Source organism: Pelmatolapia mariae, linkage group LG20, assembly GCF_036321145.2.
Source record: "Pelmatolapia mariae isolate MD_Pm_ZW linkage group LG20, Pm_UMD_F_2, whole genome shotgun sequence".
In the NCBI taxonomy this organism is placed as follows: domain Eukaryota; kingdom Metazoa; phylum Chordata; class Actinopteri; order Cichliformes; family Cichlidae; genus Pelmatolapia; species Pelmatolapia mariae.
In genome coordinates, this window is record NC_086244.1 from 39885263 (window position 1) to 39912959 (window position 27697).

General features: G+C 40.7%; 1 protein-coding gene across 4 annotated transcripts; it reads right to left on the bottom strand.

The window, feature by feature from the left end:
- Positions 1 to 27697, bottom strand: snphb (syntaphilin b). Of its 4 annotated transcripts, XM_063463041.1 has the most exons (7): positions 27498 to 27697; positions 16837 to 16965; positions 11758 to 11910; positions 7389 to 7568; positions 6786 to 6893; positions 5811 to 5960; positions 1 to 5677 (listed from the first exon to the last, which is right to left on the bottom strand). In XM_063463041.1, the coding sequence occupies exons 2-7, from the start codon at positions 16884 to 16886 to the stop codon at positions 3685 to 3687; spliced, it is 2634 nt and encodes an 877-aa protein (XP_063319111.1). In that variant the 5' UTR covers positions 16887 to 16965; positions 27498 to 27697; the 3' UTR covers positions 1 to 3684. The 4 variants fall into 4 exon arrangements, with proteins under 4 accessions (XP_063319111.1, XP_063319112.1, XP_063319113.1 ...); XM_063463042.1 differs by lacking the exon at positions 11758 to 11910; XM_063463043.1 differs by lacking the exon at positions 7389 to 7568.

The following is a 27697-nucleotide window of genomic DNA, read 5'->3' on the forward strand; positions in this document are numbered from 1 at the left end:
TCTTTGTGGTTGTGTCTCCGTGTCATTTTGTGGTTTTATGTCTGTGCAGTTGTTTTTCTTCTTCCTGCAGCCCTTTTACATCTTTTTGTAGTCATTTAGATATAATTTCACATCTATCTGTATTTACTTAAGCTCTCTTTGAAGACATTTTTTCATATTTTTGTAGCCACTTCAAATCTCTTGGAAGTGATTTTGCATCTCTTTTAAGTATTAGACTTCTCTACAGTTGTGTTCTCTCTGCATGTTTTTGTTGCTTCAAAGTCATTTGGGAAATCTCTTTGAAGTCCTTTTAATCTCTGTACAGTTTAGGCACCTCTACAATTGTTTGTTTTATACATCTTTGAGGTCATTTTATATCACTTTCTTTGTAGTTGCTTTCTGTTTTTTTTTTATCCAGCTGTCTTGCAGACCTTAGTACTTGTTGTCATTTTCTGTCTCTTTGTAGGGTTCTTTATGTTTTTTCCTTGTACATGACTTTGTAGTCACTTTAGGTCTCTCTGAAGTCATTTTGAATCTTTTTGTAGTCATTAGACATCTCTTGCATTGGTTTTACGTTTCTTGCAGTTGTTTTGTGTCATTTCTGTAGTTGCTTGGTTTCTTTTTGGAGTAGTTTAAACTCTGTCATCATTCATATTGACATATGACTGATGGGTGGCTGTAGGTCAGGAGGTAGAGCAGGTCATCTACTGATTGCAAAGGTTGGTGGTTCAATCCCTGGCTCCCCATAGTCTGCATACCAAATATTCTTGGGCAAGATAATAACCCCAAGTTGCTCTCCCATCTCAGCATCAATGTGTGTGAATGGTAGTTAGAAAGCACTTAAAAACATAGAAGACAGTGCTTGGGTGAATCTGGCATGAGTACTCTGGGAGAGTAGAAAAGTGTTATGTAAGAATTAGTCCATTTACATAGCATTTTTGTCTGTTATCTACTGGCAATTTGTTTTCCACCCTCTTGCAGCCATATTGCTCTTTAGTGAGCTTTCAGATCCCATTCCAACTTCTTGGAAGCCTTTTGTTTTGTTCTAGCAGTCTTAGCAGTTAGATCTGTGCCCAGCAGGCCCATTCAGTTATCCAGCCATGATTTGCTTATTTGCTCATTTACACATTCATCTTTCATCATAGTCCTCTCGTGATGCACACATTCAGACAAATAAAAAAAATACCCTGATGCTAAGTGCGTTTAAAACCCAGACATCTTATTAATGTACATTTGAACTGTCGACTGACATGTAGCACACGATGTCTATAAATGCCTTTCAGAATGATCTGTTAGACAAATTAAGCTGAGTTATTAGCAGTGACTGACTAGCTCTTGTACAGTTGACTTGGAATACATACTACCAGAGTGACAGTTAAAACTACACCACAAGAGCATTAAGTTTAGCAGAAATATACAGCACAGATCACAGACTGAGCACAACTCATTCCATTCAGAGCTACACTAAGATACCAAAGTGAGCCGGTGAGGATCTACAAACAAAGTGTTTGATCGTGATATGGCATTTCAATTAGATTTAATCAGGTGACTTTAGGTAACACAAACTTAAACTTAAGTAACACAAACTGAGGTCTGTTATTTTCACCAAATGAATTGGTTCTGGCAACTTTGCTTTGAATACAAGCTTAAGCAGATAAGGCCCATATGAGACAATATGACTGAGTATGGAAAATATTCCACCCTAAAATATAATATGCATGTTATTATTATCACCTTCCCAAACAAGTAGACTGCCCCAATAAATAAATAGATACATAAAATGAAAACAACAGAAACAAAAGCTCTCATATGGATTACAGAAACAAATCTAAGATTTTATTTAGAGAGCTTTGCTTTATAACTTTTGAGTTTACCTTTGCAAAGACTCAGGCTGGCTCTCAACTGAGCTTTATTTTTAGTGTATAGTTATAAGTGTGGTATTGATCTTAGTTTGAGTTTAATAAATCTGAATAGCTTTATTTATTTAGGAGAACTAATCGTAATGCTCTCAGGGTAGAAACACAACGAACATGGCAGAATAGGTAAATCACCCATGGACTTTCTATAATAAGTAACATCTCCTTCATTATTAATGAGATTCTGGCTGGCCTCCTGGGGATGCAGAGATGAAGAGAAATTAAAGTGCACATTCTAACGTCAACGTCGAGTACAGGGAAATGTTTAAGCAGTCTTTAGAAAAAAATTGCAGAAATCAAGCAAGGTACTTGCTTTTATCAGGTTAATTGGCAGGTTAGACTAAATAACTGCCTACAAAAGGCGCAACATGAAGACTTCGTTCAACAAGGACAAAGCCTGTTTTTTGTTTCAAGTGATGGTTATGCATATTATAAGTAGATGAGAATGCTTGGCGACATATGCAATTTTATGGCCTAAATCAATCATTTCCAGGAAAAAAAGCTTTTAGTGGAAATGCTACATTTACACATTTCTGAAAAGCTTGAAAAGACTCTGGCATCTGCATGTATCTGTGTATAAGATAAGATAAGATAACCTTTATTAGTCCCACAGGTGGGAAATTTGTCTCTTATCTTTTATTATAAAGTAATTTTAATATAGAAAAAATATACATGCTGCTAATGGAGAGATGCCAAACTGTCTTTCATTGTCCTTGTAACAGTGACAATAAAGATCTATCTTATCTTATCTTAAAAACAGTCTCATCCTAAGTGTGATGGCATCATGGTTTTTGTTTTTAGATGCCTCAAACTGCTAAATGCATGAAATGCATGAAAGAAAATTAGAAATCAGCTTCTATGCAGTTGATGTATACACACCTCAGATTCACCTACTGTGTTTGATTAATAAACATCTACATAGGATTTTTGGCAGACGTCATTTTAATGATGAACAACATTCCTTTGGGGTGTTGAGTTCAACCAAAAAGCTTCTTTGGCCAGGAGAGAGAACTAAAACCTTAATACTAAAATAGTACGATTAAAAGTAAGTAGAGTTTAACTTGGCAGCACAACTGAACTGGCCACAGCTGGGTGTGGAAAATGTTTATGATTTGAAGCAAATTTAATAGGTTTGTGTGTTTCTACCCTCGGAACATCCCTGAGTTTTGTGTCTACGTCATCCTGTCATGATGGCAGACACACTCTGAGATTTCAGTCTTGAAGATCAATGAAAACCGTCTGCAGTTGTAGGAAACATGTAAATTCTGATTTAGAGTGGATTTTCCCCTCAGTCATTGCTTAATGACTTGGTGAAGCTGTAGCTTTTTGTAACTTGGCTACACATGTATACAAGCTCTTATACATATATGCCACATATACACACACAACCATTCAAATGTGTTAGAATTCATAGGTTGAGTAGTCAATGAATCTTTTACAGTTTTCCCTGCATTTAAGATCAAAAGAAACAATCAGCATCAAAGATCCAGGCATCATTCACTTCAATCAGCTCATTTACTTTTCCACAAGCCAGTAGAGCTGGCAGACATCTTGGTAGCAAGGCTGAGGAACATTGGGTGACCGACATTGCGGAGCAGAACCAAAACAGGGCAGAGCTTGCCAGTCCAAGAGCTTCACATTTCCTGTTTCTTATACCCGTCTTGCCTATTCTTGGCAGAAACTGCAGGACAGGAAGTCCTCGTCTTCTTGCACTTGAATCTTCCAAGAGAAAACCTACACAGGAAAGGTCGTGGTTAAGGGCCACAGAGGTGCTGAACAGATTTTCTTCTTATATCTGTGATCCCCCTAAGTCTCCCCCGCCTGCGGGGTAGTGCCTCAGCCCGCCTCCCCTGCGCAGTGAGTGCAACGCCACAGTGCAACAGCCTCTCAGCAGTGATCCTATGTGATACATTGGTTGTCCTTCCCGGACTGGACCGCGGCAGAGCCACGCCACCGTCGGCACCACAGGAATGGCCACCGCAAGCAGATCAACTAGGAAGTGACGACTCCAGTAGCTTTTCTGAATCGTCCCAGAGCTAGATGATTCTCCGTTCTCTTCTGCAGTGTCCCCTGTGGCACCGTGCTCTTTTGTTTCACCGTTATCATTGTCCTCATTGTGCACCTCCACCACTGTAACACCACCTATCTCCTCATGGGAAGTAGACCTTCTTGGCTGGATTGTGTGAGGCTGTTCTATAGCTGGAGAAGATCTCTGGTGACTCGGACTCAGGTGAGGTGTCTCTACCTGGGTTGATTCTTGTAAAGGACAGCTTTCTTGCTGCGTGTCCACAACTCCGAGGTTTTCAAATGATGTCCCACCCTGCCTGCCTTCTCCACAGCATCCTCTTAACTTAAGCTCACCCTGCCATGTTGCTGGCATCTCAGCAAGATCACAGAGTTTTCCTTGAGCCGGCTTCTCTTCCGCACCCTGCCCTTCTATCTTCTCTCCCACTGAACCCATCAGCATCTGTTGCCTTTCTTCTGCCAGTTTGATCATAACTATCTCCACCTGCTCTTCTGCCACAAAAGCTTCCTTCTCTTTTTCCTCTTTCTCCTGCTTTTCCTCCTCCTCTAAATACTCTTTCTCTTTATGCACAGGACTTTCCATGGAACACGCAACAGTGGCGGACCGTGGTAAAGATGGGACCACTGGAGTTTTGGGGATTGGCTCTGTTGCTGTACTCATGACTGTTGCTGTGGTTACTGAAGTTGTGGTGGTAATGGAGTCCAACTCCTCGTCCCCTTCATCAGACATCCAGGTTGAAGTGGGGCTGCAGGCCTGGGACCGGAAAGTACGTTGCTCTGCGATGGTGTCCAGATCGGAGGGATACCCTGCTGTTGTAGGGATGGGGCAGCTTTCTGTCTGAATGCCAGTCTCCCTTAAAGGGTGCAGGTACAGATGGTGGTGGGAGAGGCAGGGGTGGCTCATACAGCTCACTCCACCCAGACCACAACGAAAGGGTGCCAGCCCCTCCCCTGTGCACAGCTTCTCATACGTAGAAGAGTGTGGCATAGTATGCGGCACAGAGTGGGACAAATTGTGAGGGAAAGAATGAGGTAAGGTATGTGAGTAGGTGTGAGACAGTGAGTTTGGCAGAGAGTGGGGATGAGAATGGGGAAGAGAGTGGGAGAAGGTCTGCGTGTAGGAATTAAGTAAAGATGCTGTTTCCTCAGAAAGGAATGCGGCCTCCAGCAGAAGGTCAGCCCGGCTGGGGATGTTACTCTCCCCACAGCACACAAAGCCGCTGTCCTGGGTGCCGTCGCCTGAGAGACAAGGAAAGTCCGACCCGTTGTCATTGCGGTCCGCCAGTGCCTGATCACTCAGCTTTGTGTAGGTGGAACTCCGAGTTAAAGATCGGGCTGGGGAGCCATCACAAGAGCAAGACCCTCTTCCTCCTACAGTAAGTTTGGGTACTCCGCCAGGACTTTCTCCTGAAACAGATGCTGGTGCTGAACCCCCAACGCGGGTCCGACAGCCTGGCATAGCCTCCGCCTCCTTTGCTAATCCTGCCTGGGCCAACTCCATACTCAGCAAAAGGTTTTCCAGCTTGTGGTTCTGAGCATTGATATCCTGAAAGTACTTCTGGACCCCTACATCTCCACTGATACCTCCGGCATCGCTCAGCCTGGCACGAACAGTATCCACAGCCTGTTTGAGCTGCTGGATTTCCTGACGCGCCTCCTTCAGGGCCAGCTGAGCCTCTACGCGGTGGCACTCTTCTTCAACCCAGTCCTCCTGCATTCTGTAAAGCCGGCCTCTCAACTCATCTATTTCTGTGTCCCTAAGAGGGTGACAACAGAGAAATGGTTAGAACCTGTAAGAAGCACAGACCAATATAAAAGATCTAAGAAGAACTAACATAAAACCTTGCTTTATAGGACCTGCCAGTCTCTCATCCTGTCTCAGAATCTCACCTGTCTTGCAGGGTGTTGATGGTTTCTTTTAGCTTGGCCCGCAGGTGTCGGATACACACCTCCTTCTGCTGAAGGGGTGTGAGGTACTGCTCTGGTGGAGGAGGCCGAATGCCATGGTTGTCTGTACATGACGTGTACTTCTGATGGCGTCTAAAAGAGACAGAACTTCAGTTTATGTAAAGAATAAGTGGTGTTTTCCATTTTTTGAGATGTTAAGAAAGAAGTGATGGAAGAAATGTTAACATCACTATTTTAAGAATTAAGAGTTTCAAACACTCTTAACCTTCTGAGGTCTAAATCATCGGTGATGATGATATCACAAATAACTTTTTGCTTATCTTCAAAATAGTAGGTTGGGGCTCAGAGCTGCTGTTTTATCAGTAATGTGGGCTTTTTTCCTTTTTAACAGCACTCACCATATTTTCATTCACATATTCAACCAATGAGCATAAACTGAAAAAAGAAGAGACTGCAAATGTGCCCTTTCATACTTTTAGAAAGCGAACTGGAGTAAATAATTTTTGCTTGTGTCATATCATCGCTAAAATTCAGAAAATAGTTAATAAAAATGATTCCAGAAATGTGAATTGGCAGCCATATCTCTTCATTTTTGTAAATGACCGATATTAATTAAATAGCTAATTGAGGTAATAAGACAGCAAATCATATTAAGTTCTGTTTTCACTGAGTTGACAAAGTCACAAAGAGTTTCATTTTCTATCCCAAGGCATTAACGTTATACCTCTTTTCCACCAATGCAGTAGTGGTGCAGAGTTTGTGGTGCACTGCTGTTAGAGAACAAGCCCACAATTTGACAAGTTAGAGAAGTCATTATTTTGCAATGTTAGTGTTGGAATTTGGGGAAACATTAGGAGGAAGAAAGCAGAATCGGTGGCCCGCATTGCAAACATATTTAGCTCTAGCACTGGGACTACGCTGGTACAAGAGCTAGTAGAAATGTGCTACACCTCTTACCCTTTGGTTGGGCTGCATTCACTGCCTTTACATGAGCCTGAGTTGCTGCTGCTGCTGAGAGAAGCGTTTCCATAGGGATCTCTATTACTGGCCGCAGCCGGAGTGCGCCTGGTACACAGTAAGAGGAGACATGTTAATGTGTTCCTGGCAACACCATGAAACCACAGTCCAGACACTAAGTGAGCTGCTAAGCTAAACCATGACAAACAGATCCACAGGTCAAACAGAAATGAATGGAAAACACTTCAGTCCAGGTCCACCAACATGCTTATACAACACAGGTTTACACAGATACACAGAGTACAATATTTCAGCATGTCGGCCTGGGAAACAAATGCACACACTCCTCTTGGCACTCACAACAATGCTGAAACTGAAAAGGACATCAAATTAGCATTACTTAAATGAAAAAAGAAAGTTTTCACCAGAAGGGAACTAAAAGAGAGCAATCAGACAGAAAAGAAGAAAAGAGTCAGACTAGACAGGATGTTTTCTAGAATGTGGCGTCACAAAACATTTACAGCAGTGCAAAACATCTTGCCATTCCCATGCTTTAAAGGATCAAGACTGATCGGGAGGAAAGAAGAGCGAGTCGGGACAGACCGGGAGCGAGGGGTAGAGGGAGAGTTTGTTGAACGACCGTGGCGATCCGGAGACTTGGTGGAAGCGTATCCCTTGGTCGGTGACTTGGTCGATACATAGCCTTTAGTTGGGCGCATTGACACCATATAGCTTGACTCCATGGGCACGTAGTCTAACTCTATGAACCTGCAGTAGTCAAACCTGACCAGAAACAAGAAGGTGTTAAATCACAGAGGGTGGCAATGTGCCTGCTGCACACTGAAGGGAGGTAAGGTTGGTTGACATTTAGCATATCTCAGCATAATTTTAAAGTGTAAGAACTCAAACAGTGAAGTGGCTCAGGAGTGCTTGATTTCTAAAAGCCGTGCTTCACTGTTGAGGCTCCTCTGTTTGGCTTCCTATACTGCACCGCTAATAGGAGCAGTTTACTGCTATGAGGCTTTTACTGGAATGTAAACTAACACTGCATCCTGAAACACAATTTACAAGTGATAAAATGTTTTAGGTCTTCTAAGAGTAACATGGAAGCAGCGGCAACAACAATAATTCATAAACGCCCCATTCTAACTCGCAACACACTTTCACAAAAATATCTCAGCAAACTTATAGAAATTTCCCCCCACTTTTGATGACAGGTGCAAACTAGCTTAGCTAAACAAGTGAATAAAAAAAGTTTAACTTTAAGACAACCAACACCTGTGCAAAACCACTATAGAGACCAAGTAAAACCACATAATATCAAAGAGTAGAATTAGTGGTGTATATATATTTTCACCTCTAGGCATTTTTACTATCCAGCAAAACATGACACAGTTTGTTAGTACAGTTTAAGTATATCAGTGGTAGATAGAAAAAAAAAAAAGGGTTATCTGTGATTGGCAACTTCTGTCAGCGTCTGTGTGGTTTTAAAGTCTATAATGAATGTTCACCAACTGAGTTACTGTTGTTCTTTAACAAGGACATAACTGTTGCCCAATCACTGGACACCACACTGGGAGGGGAGGACAAGCAGGGTCAATCAGAGCAGCCATGATGGTACTGGACACAGGACACGAAAACTCCACACTAAACATGCACATAGTCTTGTATATAACTCGTCTCTGTCTTTAAACTTTCTGCTGTTCATGCCATATATATGTATATATATAAATATATATATCATACTTTATGTATAAAGCAAAGTATGACAGTCAGTGTTTCCCAGAATTACATATCTTATTTCACCAACACAGAAAAACTAATGAAGCACAATGTTTTTGCAATTTGGCTGAACTTTTTAATTGCTCATGAGTTCGTTTCACTCTATTTTGAAAGTTCATTTGTTAACTACGTCATGTTTCCGTGATGGCAAAGTGACCATCTCACTGTTTGGGGGGTCCTCAGCTTCTTCTTCTATTAGCTTTTCTTTCTCCAGCTCCACCATCATGGACTGCAGCTTACAATGCTAATCTTGTAGATCTGGAACAAGCTGGAGGTTCACTCTAAACCAAAATGCACAGCTGGTGGAGAACTAGTTCAATTGCTGCTATGTTGAACTCTCAGAAGAGCACAGTTGCCAATTGCAGGTCAAAACTGTTTGACTGATTTTAATTGTCACAGGATTTTACTAACTGAGGAAGTTACTAGAGAAACACCTGATGACTGAATTATTAGATATTGGAAAGTGGCTGTCTTAATCATCTCAGAGTTCAGCTGTGAGCTTGAGGGCCACAATAATCAAAACTTCAAAGACTTTTGGAACTAATGCTGCTAAGCTGACTTCACCAGGGCTCTAGAGCAGAACAAGCACTGCTATGGTCTGCTGCTGTCTAAGACAATGGAGCTTAAGTCCATCGACACAATGAGGAAGTTACCGGAGAAGAAGCTGATTTCTGTCCTGTTATTGTCACCAAGCACCTTTGGTAAAGTTTTTAAATTTACTTTTAAAAAAAAATTAAGCAATACACCAAGTCCAACTAGTGGTGTATGAAATCATGCATGCACATGTGTGCACAAACAAATGACCAAACAAAGAAACAAACAAAAAACTCTTGCAACACTATAAATGAAATTTTGAATTTTGAGTGCCTTGTAAAAGATTAATACTTTTACTCAGGGTTTGTTTGAGTATGCAGCTAATGTTCAGCAAAGGTTCCAAAAAGTAATTTTACGCATGAGGTCAAGTAAGAAGAACAAAAACCTTAATCACCTGGATTATGTAATAAACCGCTGGAGACAGTTTGTAATAGGCAGATACATTTTATTTAAACTACTAATGAACGCACGTCTGTTGTTTCCATTTTTTTACTGTATATTTTGCTACTGAACTGAGTCACCGTGTCCTGTGTTACATAATTAGGGAGGAAGCCAGATATTGACAGCTCAACACTTAATAGCACAGAAATGGGGAGAGAGAAGCAGCAGAAACACTGAGCCTGGAAAGGGATAAAATACACAGTACAACAGTGTTTAGGGCGTGACAGTTCATCCCAGCCATCTGCTGGGATGGAACTAATATCTGGGGTGTGAGTGTTGTCTGCTTGAGGCAAGCATTTCCCACTTGTCAGGTGTTAGCATGAGTGGGTGGAGAGGAGTGAAGAGATATTCCTTTACGAAAGCAACTTTGCTCAAGAGGCTGAAACTGATTTAGTAAACAATATCTCGATAAACCAAAAGCACATTCGCATTACAGGCAATGCTGCTGCACATGAGTGTTTCACACAGTGCTGTTGAGTGAGTGGCTGCGGTCAACCAGTGATCACAGTATGCACATTAAACGTGCCATTTCTACCGTGCATGTAGCCACTAAACCTAATCCTTGAAAGATTAGCACCAATTCTTGCGTTTAAGTACATGATAGTATCACAGACTCTGTACTCGAAGGTGATGTGACACAACAACACGCACACAGTTCTTGCCACTTTCTGTGCTCCTTACAGGCCACAGACTGTATACATGTGCTGAAAGTAGCCACAATGGCACTACCCTCTGATTTGGTTTGAGCATTTTCAACATTACCATTCTGATTTTTGTACACTTCAGTCAGGACTTATCATATCCATGGTAGTCACACAAGGCGTTTATGTTATTGATGGATCTATTTCTATTTATATCTATCTATATCTATCTATTTTAAAAAGTACATCATGTTGCTTGGACAAGTCTTGAAAATAGCAACCGTGGCCACAACTCCAATCAAAAAATGTTTATAAAGATGTCATGAAGTCAAACAGAAGTCATTTTGCTATAGCCCTATGTATAATAGACTCCAGGCATGCCTGCTTTTTTGGGACCACATTTTTACATTACAATGCACCAAATAGGCATGCTCCCCAGGTGAAGAACAAGCAGGTGACAAAGTAGTATAAGAGGAATGACTACTTGGCTTATGGGTCTCCAGCAGTCCATGTCTGTGTCCACAACAGAGGATAATCTTGGCTTTAAGATTTAATGCACTATAAAGAATTATGCTAATTCTGCGCTAAACTAATCATAAACCTTTAGCGTTTATGTTAACAGTAGCATGGTGCAGGTTTTCTTGTAGCAAACATCATCTAAAGTAAACCAAAATATAGCAGATTTTGACAAATTCAATACATAGACCTTTTGAAAGTCTCTTGTTGCTTTACATAGTTTAAAGCTAAATCTTAATGAATAACAGGACTATACCTTATACGTCATCAACTAGCTCTACGCTGTATAACAAGAATAAGTCTTTTAGCATTGATTGCATGCAAGTACCCATCTAGTATCCAGAGGTAATGTTAGCTAACTAAACAAGCTAGCTACTGATGGTAAACTCTTCAGTTTACCTGCACATACATGTCTGTGTCTGCTAAATTATTCTTATCTATGCTGGGGATAAATATTTATCCCAACTTCTGAGTTTCAGTACTGCATCTTAGAAAAAGTCTTCAGTGCAAACAACAGTCAAATAAAAAATCGACTTTTAGCAGTTGTGATCCTATGACACCATTTACGGTAGATCTGGATCTGTTCTGTTCCAACTTTTTATTAAACTCACAAACACATCTTTTTTAGCATGAAAACTACCAAATAAAAGAGAAATTAACTAGATTCACAGCATCAGGAGACTCAAATAAAAAATCTACTTTGTGTCAACCGCTTGCCTGATCGTTGACATTGAAATTCCCTAAAAGGTGAGCTGTGCAGCTTTGCAACAGGTGATGTTGACAGGAGAAGCCACACACCTGACTGCAAAGATTAATCCTAACCTGACCACGTTTCACCGCATTAATCACAGGTTAGAACCTTAAGTTGCCTGTGTGCTGTTGTTTATTTTTCCAACATTTAATTTCCAGTTTTGGTTTTAGTGGCTACAGTGCATGCCAAAGCTACAGCTACAGCTATGGAGCATGCTCTCTCAGACTGTAACTGAAGTGTGTCTCACGCAGGGGGCGCGGGCACAGGAATGGCCACTGGTGCTGTGGCGGCTGGCACAGCAGTCCCCGACCCAGACGCCGGCTTGGGTACCGGCACGGGCGAGGACGCCAGTATTTGCTGCAAGCGACGTTTGGGCTGCAGCACCTTCAGAGGGTTGAATCTGAGGAAAATAAATAAGAGAGAGGAGGACACCACAACTACACGTTGATCCGTCTGCAGTTACACAACTTTTCCTGTAAAAACATTAAACCCTCCAGACAGATTCAGCTTGGCTCCAGTTTAAGAGACCATTTATCAGTCTGTGCCCAACACATACACCATAGCAAGCAACAGCTAGATGACAGCAAAGACTATTTAACACATCAGCTGAAAGAAACGACACATTGACTTTCTGTGGTATTAAAGTACTGGTAGTGTCAAACTGGACCACAGAAGAAAAGCAATGTCCATCACTCATGCATTAAGTATATAACAACACATTATGCATACAATATTATTGCAGCATTCACATTCCGAAACAAGTTAATGGTTGCGCAAAAGTCAACAGTGGTCCCTACAGACAAGAAATACATCTTATCCTTTATCCTGTGTCCAGTAAACAGGCCAAGTCAGTCCAGTGGCTAGAGGAGAGAACATCAATATACTCAATAAACTCTGTTCAAGTTGGTTGCTATTTACAGCATGTAGAACATACACTGCTATGAAAACAGTATTTGCCCCCTTCCCAATTTCTTCTTGGCACACTCACAGCCTTCAAACAAATGTTAAAATTAGACAAACAGACCGAGTTCATATAAAAAGAAAAAAGTTATCTAAACCTAACTGGCCTTGGTGGAACAATAATGACGGGTTACGCCACCGTTAGCAGTAAGAACTGCAATCAAGCGTTTGCAATAACTGGCACTGAGTCGTTCACATCACCGTGGAGGAATTTTGGCCCACTTTTCTTTACAGAAATGTTTTAATTCAAAAAAGAGGTTAAGATGTTTGCCAAAACATCTTAACTGGATTTAGATCCAGACTTACTTTGAACACTCCAAAATTATAGTTGGACTTACTGTTTTGGATTAGTAACATGCTGCATAACGTTCAGGACACAAGCTGAGGGGTGGACTAGTGAAAGTGAACTCAAAAAATGTGGTTGATCACAACAATTTCGTAAATAATAAAGAGCTATTCTATTCTATTCTATTCTATTCTGTTCTATTCTATTCTATTCTATTCTATTCTATTCTATTCAATACATTATTTAGTTAGGGAGAACAATTACTTTTTCCGTGTAGGGCCAGGAAGGTTATTTCTCTATAACTTATTTCCTTTAATAAATGAAATCATCATCTAAAAACTGCATTTTGTGTTTATCTTTGTCTAATATTAAAATTTGTAAGATTTATTGTCATTGTAAGGACACTGTGGGACGAGATTCCAGAGTGCTACCTCATTTGGAAAGGGCACAATGAATGTGGAATGTGTGATGATCTCAACATGTAAATGTAGTAAATAAAAAAAGAAAAAAGAAAAAGAAGAAGGCAGCAAATACTTTTCATAGCACTCTAGTTCTCAATTTTAGGTCCATTTATTCATCAACAAGTCTTAGACGAGTTACTTACAGGAAGTACAGAAACATATTGAGCATGGTGCCACTTTTTAAATAAAGACAGATATATTTATATGATATGTTGGTCTTTTACAATTTGACTTATTATAAAGCTACAATACACATGCCAGTTTTTCCTGGTTTGCAGTCAGCAGTTTCATTAACTGTTTATTCAGAAGATTTTTACACATTCTTTACTGAAAGTACTGATAACTGAGTTTCAGTGCTAACTGCAATGCCAGCTTGCCATTTGGTGGTGTAATTTTGTAAATTTTTAATTATTGCTGCTACAAATTGTAACAGTAACAGTAAATGTTGCCTTAACTTTTCATTTATATTTTTTTAATCCTTCATAAATACTGACAGCTAACCGTGTCGGAAAAAGCTCAAGTCTCGCAGTTCCCACTGCAGTCTTAAAGGCGCACACCCCACGCCTCATTAAAAATTTTTAGAATTTATAAAGGACTCATTAATGGAGTTAAATTACTTATTACCGTTTAAAACAACTGTCAATTAATTTTAAAACACCCTATTTTCTCTCACTTATTAAAAAGTGGCACCACATTGACTATGAATATTTGTTAAAGATAAAATACACACACACACACACACACACACACACACACACACACACACACACACACACACACACACACACACACACACACACACACACACAGGGTGCTCTTACACATAATATTATACTGTTGGGGATGTGAAATTCCCCCCCACTGACACCGGGCAAACCTCCACTGGCCCCACTCCTGCAAAACAGGTGAAAACAGACTTAAGAGTGACAGGAGTTAGTGCCGCTGAATCTTGTTTATTTATTCATTTATTTTATTTATTTTTGCTGTGTTTTACTTGCATCTATTTGAAAGAGTGAGTGTAAACACAAAAAATTATTTTATTTTATATGCTGGAATATGCAGAAAATAGGTTTAAATGTTAAACAAATTTCTTCAAGTCAAAGACAGTTGCATATGATTTAATTTTTGCTTGATGCAATGTGCATAAAGTTAAAAGATTAAACCTAATAAAAGACACTCTTTCATTTGATTCAATTTTATATTATGGATTATGCAGAAAAAAATTAGAATTGGGCAGAAAGGTCTGTTGCTTTATTACGTATTCAGGTTGTGTATCATGTTTTTAAAAAGTAACTAAGTAATAAAAGTGATTAATTACTTTTGAAAATAAGTAATCAGTAAATTAACGGGTTTACTTTCTTGGAGAAGTAATCAGTAATTAATTACTTTTTTCAGGTAACTTGACCAACACTGGTCTTGTATTTATCAAGCACCAGGAAATTATTTTCATATTTCAGTTTCCACAAAGCAGCTATTGTTTGCCTTGATGAAGGCTGTCCACACACATCTGTATGCTGAGCTGTTATCAAAGGCCAGATCATTTTTTGGTCTGTTTGCTTGTAATACAAATCCATGCTAATACTAAAACATCATATTAAAACATTAAAAAAAGCCTTGAATAAGCAGATATTAAAATAAACACAACACCAAAAAATGTGTTACATGGTGAATGGTGTAGTCCTGCACATGTTTTTGTAAACCATATTTTTCAATCAGCTCAAGGCCACTTATGGTTTATTTGGTTAACTTGTGGCTGACATTTAGCTAATCTGTTGCCCACATATGGCTGACATTAGGCAGCCAGGATTGAGATGCCCATAGGTCATCGCACCATATGGTTTGTCTTCAGGACTGAGCCAGAATACGGCAATGTTTCTGTCTGGGAGTAGTAGAGATAATAACTGTTGATTTAAATGTGCTTTTGTTGTTTTTTTGTTTAGCATGACCTTATTTTGGACTACAGCAAGATTAGAAAGGGACATTATAAAAAGGTGATATTTTGAGATGTATGTATTCTGATGTAGTCCTGTCTGTGTATATTATTATTATTATTATATGTGTATATATTATTATCACTGCTGGAAAGCTGCATGTTTTTGGGGAACCATATGTTCGCCAATCCATCGTGCTACAGAACATGTTTCTATTTCTCCTTCCATTTCACGATGGTTCCTAAATACTATCAGAGACCGAGACTTTGGTCTCTGATAACAGAAAAACTAAAAGTTTTAAACTAACAATGCTCAACTTGTAGATCCCAAAGATGGTCCTAAGTTAAAACTCTTTGAAAACTTTTTAACCAACCAGCAAAGATATCAATGACATCCACGAAAAGCAGCTTTCTAATCCAGCTTTCTTTGTTGACTTAAGACGATTTAAGAACAATTCAAAATTCGTTTTTGACAGGATAATCTGTCCCTTAATCTGTTTTTCATCTGTGAAACAGAAGAAAAAAGTTTTTCCAGTCTTTGACACTTGTATTTACTCCAAATTTATGTCTAATTTACACAAAAAGATTTACTGCGGAGCAATTGAGCATAATGCCATGCTTGTAAAAATGCACTGATGGGAGTGGAAAGTTCTGTGGGTAACGAAGCCAATTCATTTCAGTAATGACCAGGGCAATCTACCAGGAGAATCAAATTATTGGGATAAAAATGAGCCAACAATGTAAGCGCAGGTTCTGTGTTTAAGGGGAATCAGTATATATTGATATAAAGCCCAAGTCTCCCATCACAATTTCATAGGGAGCGTGGAGTCTCAGAGGCCAACAAAAAGCTTCTTTTCTGGATAATTCTGAAAGCTCGTGCAAAGGAAATACAGCTTTGCTTTATATGAAAAAACTGGAGAGCAAGGACTGCACCAATAAGCTGAACTCATTTCAGCACAATATTAATTTTATCTCTTTATTATCCGCTACTGGTAAGTGTAGATGTTACAGTTAGGCAATGAAAAGGTGAAACAGGCATAATAAAAGCACCAACGCTATTATCACTAACATTTACAGTGATGCTGGATTCAATTGCACGCACACAGGTTTTTAAACTAGTGAAAAAAAGCAGCTGCCTTTAAAGTAAAAGCAAAAAAGCTGAATTATGATTTCTCACAAAATTGCAAAAGACAGGAGATGAGGAGTTTATTGAAGAGTGTTTGGTGTCTGAAATGAGATAAACTGCAAAATGTGTACTTCTTTATGTTTGACCTTCACGCACACCTCACACCTCACCAGGCTGGGCCTGGATGTTGCCTGCAAGCCACACAATACCCAGGGATGGTTTAGTATTTATAGTTTTTACTCTGTTTAGATCATGAGACAGGACACTTAGACTCTTGTGGTCGAATTGAGTACAATAAAAAGAAGTTACTGGTTTTTAGCAGATGAATCTCATTTTTTGCTTCTTATTTTTTTATTTTACAGACAGAAAATATTTAAGAAACGATGAATCACTAAAATGAATTTTTCTCTACTTATTTCTCAGGGCTCTGAGACACTACAGTACAATATGACATACTTATTCCCTGCAGACCTTTCAACCATGGTTACCTTGCAGTGCACAGAAAGCCCATAATTATCACAGGTGAGCACTGGTATCACAAAACAGGTCTTCACTCTACTTACCGGCGAGAGACCGATGTAGACCTCTGATTGGGCGGAGCAGGGGCAGACATGGAGCCAGGCAACGTCTCGGGTTTCTTGTGCTCGAACCTTTTCTCTGAGTTTTTCAGCTCTACACTGAGAGCCTGGAGCCTGACAGAAAACAGACATGGGCAGTGAGTGAACACAGAGTCACACAAAGAAAGAGAGGACTGTTACACACTCAAATAAAGCGTGATTTTTGCTGACTGCCCATGTGCACCACTATAGATGCCTTCATCAGGCTCCCTTGTGCTACTGACACAAGCTGACACTTAGCTTGCACAGAGTGGACATCAGCGTTCAGCAACAAATCACATTCCAATCATGTGGTACAACTAGCCAATCACCACTTCTTTGTCTGTTTCCAGGTCAAATAACAGTGGCAGAGGTGAGCAAAGAGAAGTGAGAGTTGCATCTGCATCCGGACAGATTCAGTTCAGTTTTATTTACATAGCACCAAATCACAACAACAATCACCTCAAGGCGCTTTATATTACAGCCCCCTATGAGGAAGCACCTGGCAACACTGGGAAGAAAAAACTCCCTTTTAGAAGGAAGAAATCTGTAAATGTACACATATATACATGTTTCAGGTTTCTGCCACAGCTGTAGTGTAAGTAGGTCCAAAAATATTTACAAATAACATCCTGCTGAGTTGTATTGTGAGAGAGAAAGACAGGCTAAGAGAGAGAAAAGCGGATGAAAGAAGAACTTAGAGGGGGGAAAGAGGAGGATTATTCTCATCAATAATACACCACAAACAATTTGGTGGGCCCTTGAGAGGCAGGTTTCTGCATGTGTGGAAACGCAGGACGCCTGCTGTCAGTCAGCTTCCTGCATTAACACTTCTCTGCTGTGTTGTTTTCCTATCAACCATGACTGGCTCAAAAAGCCTCGCTCATATTCTCTTCCGCTTCTAAAGTCAGCGAACAAAGACAGCTGAATGAAAGAAAGTTATTCAGTCAAATCCTGTCGATACTAATAATCTACCTACTGTAGAACCTCATCCATATCTGAGCTCTAACTTTAAATCCTCTTCCATTGTTCCTCGGCTCTCTATCATGATTTTAAAGCTGGTCTAAGATGTATTGTTGCATAGTTAGCAGTGAGCAATCTAAACCACAGACCCGCGCAGTGGCACAAATCTCTATCCTAATGAAAACACACACAAGATGATAGTGTTTTTGTATGAACACAAAGCAGACAGACAGCCAGCCTCAGGAGCAGATCACAGAAAAATGTATCCACAGAGAATCTACTGTAGTACTCCGGCTTCCTCCCACAGTCCAAAGACATGTAGTGAGTAGGGATAGGTTAAATGGAAACTCTAAATTGCCCAAAGGGCATGTGAGTGTGAATGGATGTCTGTGTCTGTGTGTTAGCCCAGTGACAGACTGGCGACCTGTTCAGGGTGTACCCTGCCTCTCACCCTAAGACTTCTGAGATAGGCTCCAGCACCCCCCCGTGACCCTGAAAAGGATAAGTGGAAGAGAATGGATGGATGGGTCCTGATGGTGTGACGTGACCTGGAAATCAACTATAGGGACAAAAGTACTGGATCACAGTTATCTTTAAATTCAAGCGTATAATATATTCTGGTGTATAAAATCAAACACCTAGCCACACAGTATGTCCTTTTAAAGATTTGTGAAAAATCGGTTGTTCTAATGAGCTCATTGAATTCAAGCGTCATACTGTAATTAGATGCCACAATTGCAACATTTCCTTCCTCCTAGATATCCCACCTGTAGGTAGTATTATTGCAAAGTGGAAGCATTTATGAACCATGGCAACATAGACACAAAGTGTCAGCCCATCTAACATTACAGATGCAAATTTTATAGTATGTAGTTTAAATCTCCTCCAGCAGCAACATCAGCACAAAAACCATGTTCCAGGAGCTTCATGGCATGGGTTTTCATGGCTGAGCTGCAACATGTAAACATACATTGCCAAGCACAATGCCGTGTCAGATGGAGTGGAGTGAAGCACACCACCACTAGACTCTGGAGCAGTGGAAATGTGGTCTGTGGTGTGATGAATCATATTTCGTTATCTGGCACTATGATGGACAAGTCTGGTTTGGCAAATGTCAGGAGAACATTACCTGCCGGAGTGCCAACTGTACAGTTTGGTGTTGGAAGAAAAATGCTATGGCATTGTTTTTCTGGGCTCCTTCGACACAGTGAGGAGAAATGTTAATGCTTCAGCTTACAGAGATATTTATTCAACTAGCTGAGTTTAAATAAGCAAGAGAACTTATTCTGCTAGTAGATACTGTTTTTTCTGGACCTTTTATATTAATTATTAGTTTTGTATTTGTAATTATTAGATTTGTATATAAATGATGAATTTAGCTGGTAAGACACCTTCTTTGTGTTTGGACTCTGAAGCTCCTCTAGATAATGAATGTGACTTGTAGATCTGAAAAGTGAAACCAGCATGGAAGTGTGTTTAATCTACATTAAATTATACCATTTGGCTAAGATCCTTGACACTTTAAAACCTTCTCTCTTAACTTCACTGTTTCTGACTTTTTAGAGCAAAAATTTACTTCTATTATTAATCTTACAATTCATATCTACCAATCTTAGCTGTCTTAACTATCTTATATCTAACTTCAAGTCAGCATATCATCCTGCTTTGGTTGCTGTCACCACAGATCAAACCACACCAGACCACATGATGCAGATGATTTATTAAGTTAGGCCTGTTATGCAACACCATACCCAGCCTGAGTGTGCTGAACAGGCAAGCAGCTTCTGTGCTGACGACATGGAAACACAAAGCTGGTATATGAAAGAGAGGAGGTAAGAGACAAGAGAACGTGAGGATGAGAGGAGGAAAGAGGAGCCAATGAGATGAAAGGAGAAGACAGCACGTGTTGCGAGAAGAGTGGTAACTGAGAAAAGAATAAAGGAGGTTTGAAAGAAGGATGATTCTGGACACACAGGACTATGGAATGGCATGATTACATACACACACATTCACAAACTCAGGATTATTCATCCCCCCATGTGTCTGGAGCAGAACACACAGTGCATTGTCTCTCATGAAAGACAGCGTGTCCTTGTTGTCCAACCATGATGTGACCTTGATGAATCTCAGAGCATCTGCAACAAATGTTCTGCAGTGTCAGTACGTGAAAGTACATACAGGCAGTACTAAACAGTAACAAAGATCTGACTTACTCCAGGATGCACAGCATAATGTGTGAGAGGAATGCAGACTCACAAGTCTGCATTTAAACTCCTCCTTTAGTCTTTCATCTAGATCGAGCAGACTGCAGTGGTAACATAACTCACGACTTGGACCCTATAGGGGGACTGGAGGCTGTGTGTGTGTGTGTGTGTGTGTGAAGGTGTGACTCACACCAGTTACCAGAGCCTCCTGAATGCATAATGCAAGCCTATCTAATAAACAGGAAAATGCTGGAAACCAGAGGTTCATAAACTGCTTGATAGCCATAGGGTCTTGAACACTGAGTCACTACTGCTATTCCAGAACAGCCATTCAACACCTCTGGTGTGTGTTTGGATGTGCTTGTGGGCTGAATGTTGATCTTACCAAGCAACTGTGGTTGTTCTGTAACAATTCAACAATTCTCCTGCCCTTGAGGGGGTCAATGATCAATGAGAAAGATCAAATAAAAGACAAACATAGACTGTAAATAAAAGATGGCTTCCTGGGTTTTAAACGGAAACCCAATTTGGGAGAGCTTTACACCTGCATTCTTTCTAAGGAATGGCTCCTTTAGTTTTAAAATGCAGTTTTGTTTCATAGACGTCTATTAATAAAAAAGGCCTCTGTCTCCCATTGGTTGATTCCAGTAACAACTGAAGTCATAGTTAATGGTGCAAATCAGGATAAATCAGCGTATAGTTTAAGATGGCCTATCCGTATAAAAGAAGCTGGGCCCGAGCTAAGCAATGGATGACGTCACAGTGGTGACATTCATCTTTTATATAAGATATATTTTTATATAGGTCAAACTCCAGCAACAAGTGTTATTATATAGAACACAGTCCTTTACTAATGTGTTTCAGCTTGTGGTCAGGGTTACTATTACACATAAAAAGAGAGAATGTTAATACACAAGCAATCCTTTCTGTAATTATTTTAAATTAAAATCTTTAGCATTTCAATGGATGACAATTCTTCATGGAATAATACCTTAATGTAATTAAAAGGTGGCAAAATAAAGCAGATCACAATGAATGAAACACCATCACTGTGTCCATTTGAAGTGTTAGAAATGTATAGATATATTTTAGGCACCAGGAAGTTTTCCAACACAGCTGCTGGCTCCGGCGTCACAGTGTCAGAATTAGATATATTCCGAGTGTTAGGGGTCAAAGGTTAATTATGTCTTATTTGCTACACTACTCCCAAACTAGTGAAGGCGAAGAATTCATGAGCAGTGAACTCCTCATCTGATTTCAACAATAAATCTGTAGGCTGAATGGAACACTGCGGCTCTCCGAGGTAAACAGTCTCTATCGCACTGGATGATGACTCATTCTTTTATCTTAACATACAGCACAGTCAGCAGCTTCTAGTAGCATCCTACCTGGGGAAACATAACAATATGACCCTCCACCATAAGTGCTATAAATACCAACAGTCTTACACAAGAAAAAAAAACATGGTTATGATGTTGATGGTAGAGGTGCTGGTTTCCTGGATTTTTCCTACAAAGGACAAATTACATGTAAACAAATCTGCTGGTTGATCTGTTTGTTAGCCGTCGTCAGGTTTGGTCTCTGTAGTCTACAGCGCAGCTAAAGGAAAAAACGACAAGACACTTGGGACTTTGTTTCATAGCAATCACAGAGGTCACTAATCCTCTGCATTTCTTTGTGGAAGTTTTATACAAATGCATCAAGTGCACTACTTATTTGATTTATGCTCTGCCCAACTCTGCTTGGCTCAGCTGTCTCTATAGCAGCAGCTGATAGTGATGCAAATACACACTGCAGTAAAGGCTGCACAATGTCAGTTTCTCAAAACAGATGGCAACGTAAAGACCAGCTCCTCTTTCTTACAAGCCTTTCCCCATGAACATGAGCCATGAGCATATACACACTTGTTCACACATTCAGTAAGGAGGTCAAAACAGCAAACGCAGATCAGGCCAGTCCTGCAGAGTCACCCTATTGCCGCAGTGCATGCAGAATAAGGTCCAGCAGAGCACAGCAATAAAGCTGCTACAGCAGTGCTCTTACTAATTAACATAACAAAGAAAAAATAATAATGTTCTAATCCTTGAACAAATATAATCAATCAAATCAAATCAAATCACTTTTATTGTCACATCACATGTGCAGGTACACTGGTACAGTACATGTGAGTGAAATTCTTGTGTGCGAGCTTCACAAGCAACAGAGTTGTGCAAAATACAATAATGTAAAACAAGCAAAATATAAAAATGGCTAATCTAAAAAGTAATAAATATATGTACAATATGTAAAGGTATATACATTACTGAATGTGTATACTAAATATGTTTTTCTACGTGTGTGTGTTTGAGTGTGTATATAGTATGTATATACATGTTTTACAAATGAAATAAAGTAAACAATAAAATAAGATATATAAAATATACAGAGGTTGGTATGTGCAAAACAGTGGCATTAATGTACAGTATGGAGTGCATAATGTTGAAGTTCCAGTAGTGAGGGTGAGGTGTCTATGAAGTGTTCAGCAGTCTGATGGCCTGATGGAAAAAGCTGTCTCTCAGTCTGCTGGTACGGGACCGGATGCTGCAGAACCTCCTTCCTGATGGAAGTAGTCTGAACAGTTTATGGCTGGGGTGACTGGAGTCCTTGATGATCCTCCCCGCTTTCCTCAGGCACCGCTTCCTGTAGATGTCTTGGAGGGAGGGAAGCTCACCTCCAATTATCCGTTCAGCACACCGCACTACTCTCTGGAGAGCTTTGCGGTTGTGAGCGGTGCTGTTGCCGTACCAGGTGGTGATGCATCCAGTGAGGATGCTCTCAATGGCACAGCGATAGAAGGTCCTGAGGATGCGGGGGCTCATGCCGAATCTCTTCAGTCTCCTGAGAAAGAAGAGGCGCTGCTGCGCCTTCTTCACTGTTTTGTTTATGTGTACTGACCACGTAAGATCCTCAGCCAGATGTACACCAAGGAAGCGGAAGCTGCTCACTCTCTCCACAGCGGCGCCGTTGATGGTGATGGGGGTGTGTACTCCTCTGCACCTCCGGAAGTCCACTATCAACTGCGCACACTGTCCGGTCTCGTGGTGTTCGCTGTGTCGAATCTAGCGTAGAATACGTTTAGATCCTCACACAGAGAGGCCGTGGTCTGCGGTGTGCTGGTTTTCCCTCTAAAGTCTGTGATCGTGTTTAGTCCCTGCCACATACTCCGATGGTTGTCAAAATGTTGCTCCACCTTGTCCCTGTACTCACGTTTGGCTGCTTTGATCGTCTTCCGGAGTTGGTAATGTGCGTGTTTGTAGTCCGATGTGTTCGCGGAGGCAAAAGCGGTGCTCCGTGCCGCCAGTGCTGTGCGAACATCTCCGTTAATCCAGGGTTTTTGATTTGGGAAGGAATAATAATTAGACTCTGTTTTTCTCTTTTATGCTCACCAGGGTTAATTGTGCTCTTATAGTTTCCTTACATCAGGCATTTATTGGACTTTTGCCCTCATTTGGCTTTGGTTAAAAAGCACTTCTGGATTTCTAAGGGGCTGTCTGAGCTTAATCAGGTCAAATGCTCAAAATATCCAATACACCATAGGTTTGTCATTAGTGAGCAAAGCAGCAGCAAATGAAACCACGCCAGAGTGCTGCAGCCTAAATGATTGCGCTAATAGTGTGTGTGAACCAAAGAGCATTGATAAAAGCAGGAAATCAATAATCACATTATTACAGTGTACAACTCAGCACTGCCTACATGAATCTCTTTCACTGTCGATTGACGTTGCTTATCTCTCCTGCCTATTTCAGGCTTGTATCATCTGAAGTGGTATTTTTGTGAACACTGGATGGATAGAAGAATATCTGCTCTCTTTTTTCTCTGTGTTGGTCTCCACCATCTCCTGAGTAACGTATGCACTCAATTCTTCACTGTGAACAGCCACGAAAGGGCGAGAGATGGAATACACACAGAACAGATCGTCAATTTGCCACAGGACCAAAATAAAACATATAAATTGAAAAAATGAGAGGAAATTGTTTACAACCTTTGCTTTTAGCCTCTGGTTTGACTTCATTGTGCAGCAATAATTGCAGTTAATCTTTTGGACAACTGTTGATGAGTCCTGCATCGACTTTGGAGGATCTTTTGCCCATTTCATAGTTTATAACATAATTTAATGTTGCTAAGTTTCCTTCCATAACTTTAAGGTTTGGACTTGAACTTGGCTGTTCCAAACCATTATTTTTATTCCTTTATTTATTTATTTTTCTTTGTTCAGTAGAACAACTTGGAAGATTTTATGAGATCATAAGAAATCTCACTTGTGTATTTCCACCAACATGTTGTGAAGATGAGACTTTTTTAATCTCTGTTTTTGTAATGTAAAAACAGGGGTGCATACTCACACTTGATTATCATCCCAGTGACTGAAAATACCTTACAAATAACAATTTGTAATAATGATTCAATTTGTTAAATTGGTTGTCTTTATCTACCTGTAGCAACATTTAGCTTCCAGTTACACAGGCCTAGACACCAGTTGGTGACCAGGCAAACACTGGCCACTAGAGAAACCAGTGGTGAGTGGTTACTGGAGGTTGCTGCCATTTCCTGTTAAGTCCTTTGCTAAAGTAAGTCACAGAGGCATAGAGGCTGGTCGTTGACCCCCTTGCAACCACCAATCACTAGCCTTGGTCTCTAAGTGATGGTGAATTTTGTGTGAATGCAAAGAGAGACTGTTTGTCTTCATAGTAAAAGTTGCAGTGTTTGGAAATGTGTTGGTTTCAGCAGTAAGACATACGTTTTATTAAAGCAAACATTCTCAGTTTCTTTGTGCTGCACTTTTTCAGGTTTCACTACTGCTTGGTGGTTATTTAGCGAGTATCTGGTAAATGGGCTGATTGTCTACCTGAGCACTCAAAGTGTTTTATACAACTTGCCTCATTCATCCATTTATACATGTAGTTTTTCTACCTAAGAACACTCACACTCTGATGGAAGTACCAGAGTTCATACTCCAACAGATGTACTGGAGTATGACTGTAGCAGTAACAGCCAGGAATAGATCCACCAACCTTGCGACTAGCAGATGACCTGCTCTACCTCCTGAGCTACAGCCACCCCTGTCTGCAAGCAAGTCATCATCTTCCATGCAGATAACAGGTGACTGCAGCAATCTAGCAACCAAAGCAATTATATGAAGGTTGCTTGTGCAGTATTGTCTTTACGACCAGGTTCACCTAACAACTGCTACTAAAGACTACCAGCAACCTTCAGCTACAAATCACTATCTGCTCAGGGAGTACACATTCTTCTCTAGAGATCCGAGGCTGCCAGAGGGCCGCAGACTGGTCTCTAGGTGTGTAACTGAGGTCTGAAGAGCCACTTATACAATTAAACTTAGTATTATGTAATATTAAGCTTTCTGCTATTTCCCCTGCTCTTTCTTCTTTATAGCCACTAAACTTTATCTCCAGTTACTGTAGAAATATTGTGCAAACAACTGGAATTCAAAGTGACATGCTTTACTGCACATGCGGGCTATACCTGTACTAAAAGGGAATACCCTTTCTTCCTTTGCAGCATTCATGGATTTGAAGGTGTGATTGACACTACAACAAATAGAACAAAGAGCATTTCATATACTGAGAGACCACCGGAGCAGTGCCACACTTGAAGGATCAATAATTCTGCTTGTTGTTCCTAAAATTTACTCTCCATGAGTGCATCTGGATAAATGGCACACTTTTTTGCCTGGTGACTACGTCACCATGGCAACGGTCAGTCCGCCACTTGTTTGGAACGTGACCAGAAGGAGAGTGGCTATTGGCTGGGTGCGCTGAGGAACAGGATGAAGGAAGGAGCCTGCTGCTGACAAGATGGCAATGCTGCAAAGGACAGCTCAGTCTTACAGCTTGCAGCAATGCATTGGACTTCTGTTTCAGACAACGTATTGACCGTATGTGGCCTCATAAATTAATTAAGGTTCATAAGTGTGGCTGGAGAACTGAACAGTCCTAAAGGAACAGGCTCAGATGCCCAAGAACCCCTGTGACTCCTTGGGTGCCTGGGTCTGGTAGCCCCTTTTTGAAGGGTATCTAAAAAGAGATTCAAAATGAAAGGATAAAAGAGACTCAACAACAAACAAATTAAACATGAAAATGGAACTTAAAATCGCAACGAAAGATGGAATGGCTTTAAAATTAAGTGCACAAATACACACATTTCCTCAAAAAGACAACAAATGATTCAAAAACAATTACAAAGACCCAAAACAACTATGAAAGATCCAATAAAACAACACCCAAAACCATTCCACAAAGATGCAAATTAAACAAAAGTAGAGGCAAAGAGACAGAAAACAACAAAAATAACATTTCTTACATATAAAGATCAAAAGCCTATAAACAGAGACTGAAGACAGTTATATACAAAAGTAGAACATTCAAATCTAAAAGACACAATCACTACCAAGACATGCAACATGGCAACACAAAAAATGCAAAAGCTGCTAGAGATGAAAGAAAATGGGCTCACTGTCTCATAGTGCATTAGTGTCCAAATGTATTTAACAGTATTTGCTTGCACACGATGTACTTCTCAGTGTCTACCTGCTTAACTGTAAAAAGCGTTGAGCGTTTATGATGACAAAGTGGAGGAAAAGTGTTCTTTCAGTCAGCACTGGCACAGAAATGCACAATATGCTTTCTGTGCCAAGAATATTCAGGGAGATCCTTGTGCCAGAATCTTCAATCAAACTCCTTCATAACTCCATCCATTCACTGACTACGCTTCTCTGCCACTCTCTCTGTCAGAAAACCCGTAAAAGAAACTGTGCGCAAATGAATTTGCTCACGGAAACCAGACTGTTCTGTGATATGATCAGAGTAAAAGCCATGTGGACATGAAAAAAGAGCTCTGGCTCTGTCATCTGTCAGGCAGGACGGTACGTTAGTGGAAAAACAGGAATGCTGCAAGGTCAAACTGCAGCGCCAGGCAACCCGTCACGACTCTGCCGCCTGCAAACATGGATGACACTCACTTTGAGTGTGAGCTGGTGTGAGCTGCTTGTGCATGCGGAGCCAGGGGTTTTAAAAACTGTCTGCTGTGACGCTGCGTGGACAGTGTGTACTATATATGACGCCCAAATGCCCGTGAGAGTTCAAACATGGACGCGCAGGATGACAAGACGCGAAAACATCTGCCGGAGGAAGCGCACTGCGCATCAACATCATCATCATCATGCCTCCATCAGCTGCACCAAAACAAACAGACAGGCCAGGAAACAGCCTGACCCGACAACCAAGAGCTTTACTCTCCACAAATTCCCTGCACGGGGGCTCCATTCACTTATTATTTCTAACCGCTGCTGCGAGCCACTCTGTCCACTACACGCAGACGCATTCTCCGCACTGAGAGAGCTCTGCAGCATCCACGGATGGCACCGATGATTTCCATAAACGGGCTTGACCCGGCCCCGCTTACCTGTGCCCGGCTTCCCGTATAGCGCTGTTAGTCCGTCCACACTTCCATCGCCACGGTTGTTGTTGTGTCCCTCATTTCCTCCACCAAGAGCTCCGCCTGATGGAGCGGCGGCACGTCCGAGGAGGAGTGGGGAGGAGGGAGAGAGGGGGCTGAGTCAGGAGGGATGCAGGGAGATGCACTGGATGGCTGCCGCGTGAGGA

Coding starts and splice junctions, on each gene's coding strand:
- snphb (XM_063463041.1), bottom strand. CDS start 16,886: ATGTCTGCCCCTGCTCCGCCCAATCAGAGGTCTACATCGGTCTCTCGC. Junction 11,911..16,836: donor TCTACATCGGTCTCTCGCCG/GTAAGTAGAGTG, acceptor TATTTTCCTCAG/ATTCAACCCTCTGAAGGTGC. Junction 5,961..6,785: donor GAATGCAGCCCAACCAAAGG/GTAAGAGGTGTA, acceptor TGTCTCTTTTAG/ACGCCATCAGAAGTACACGT.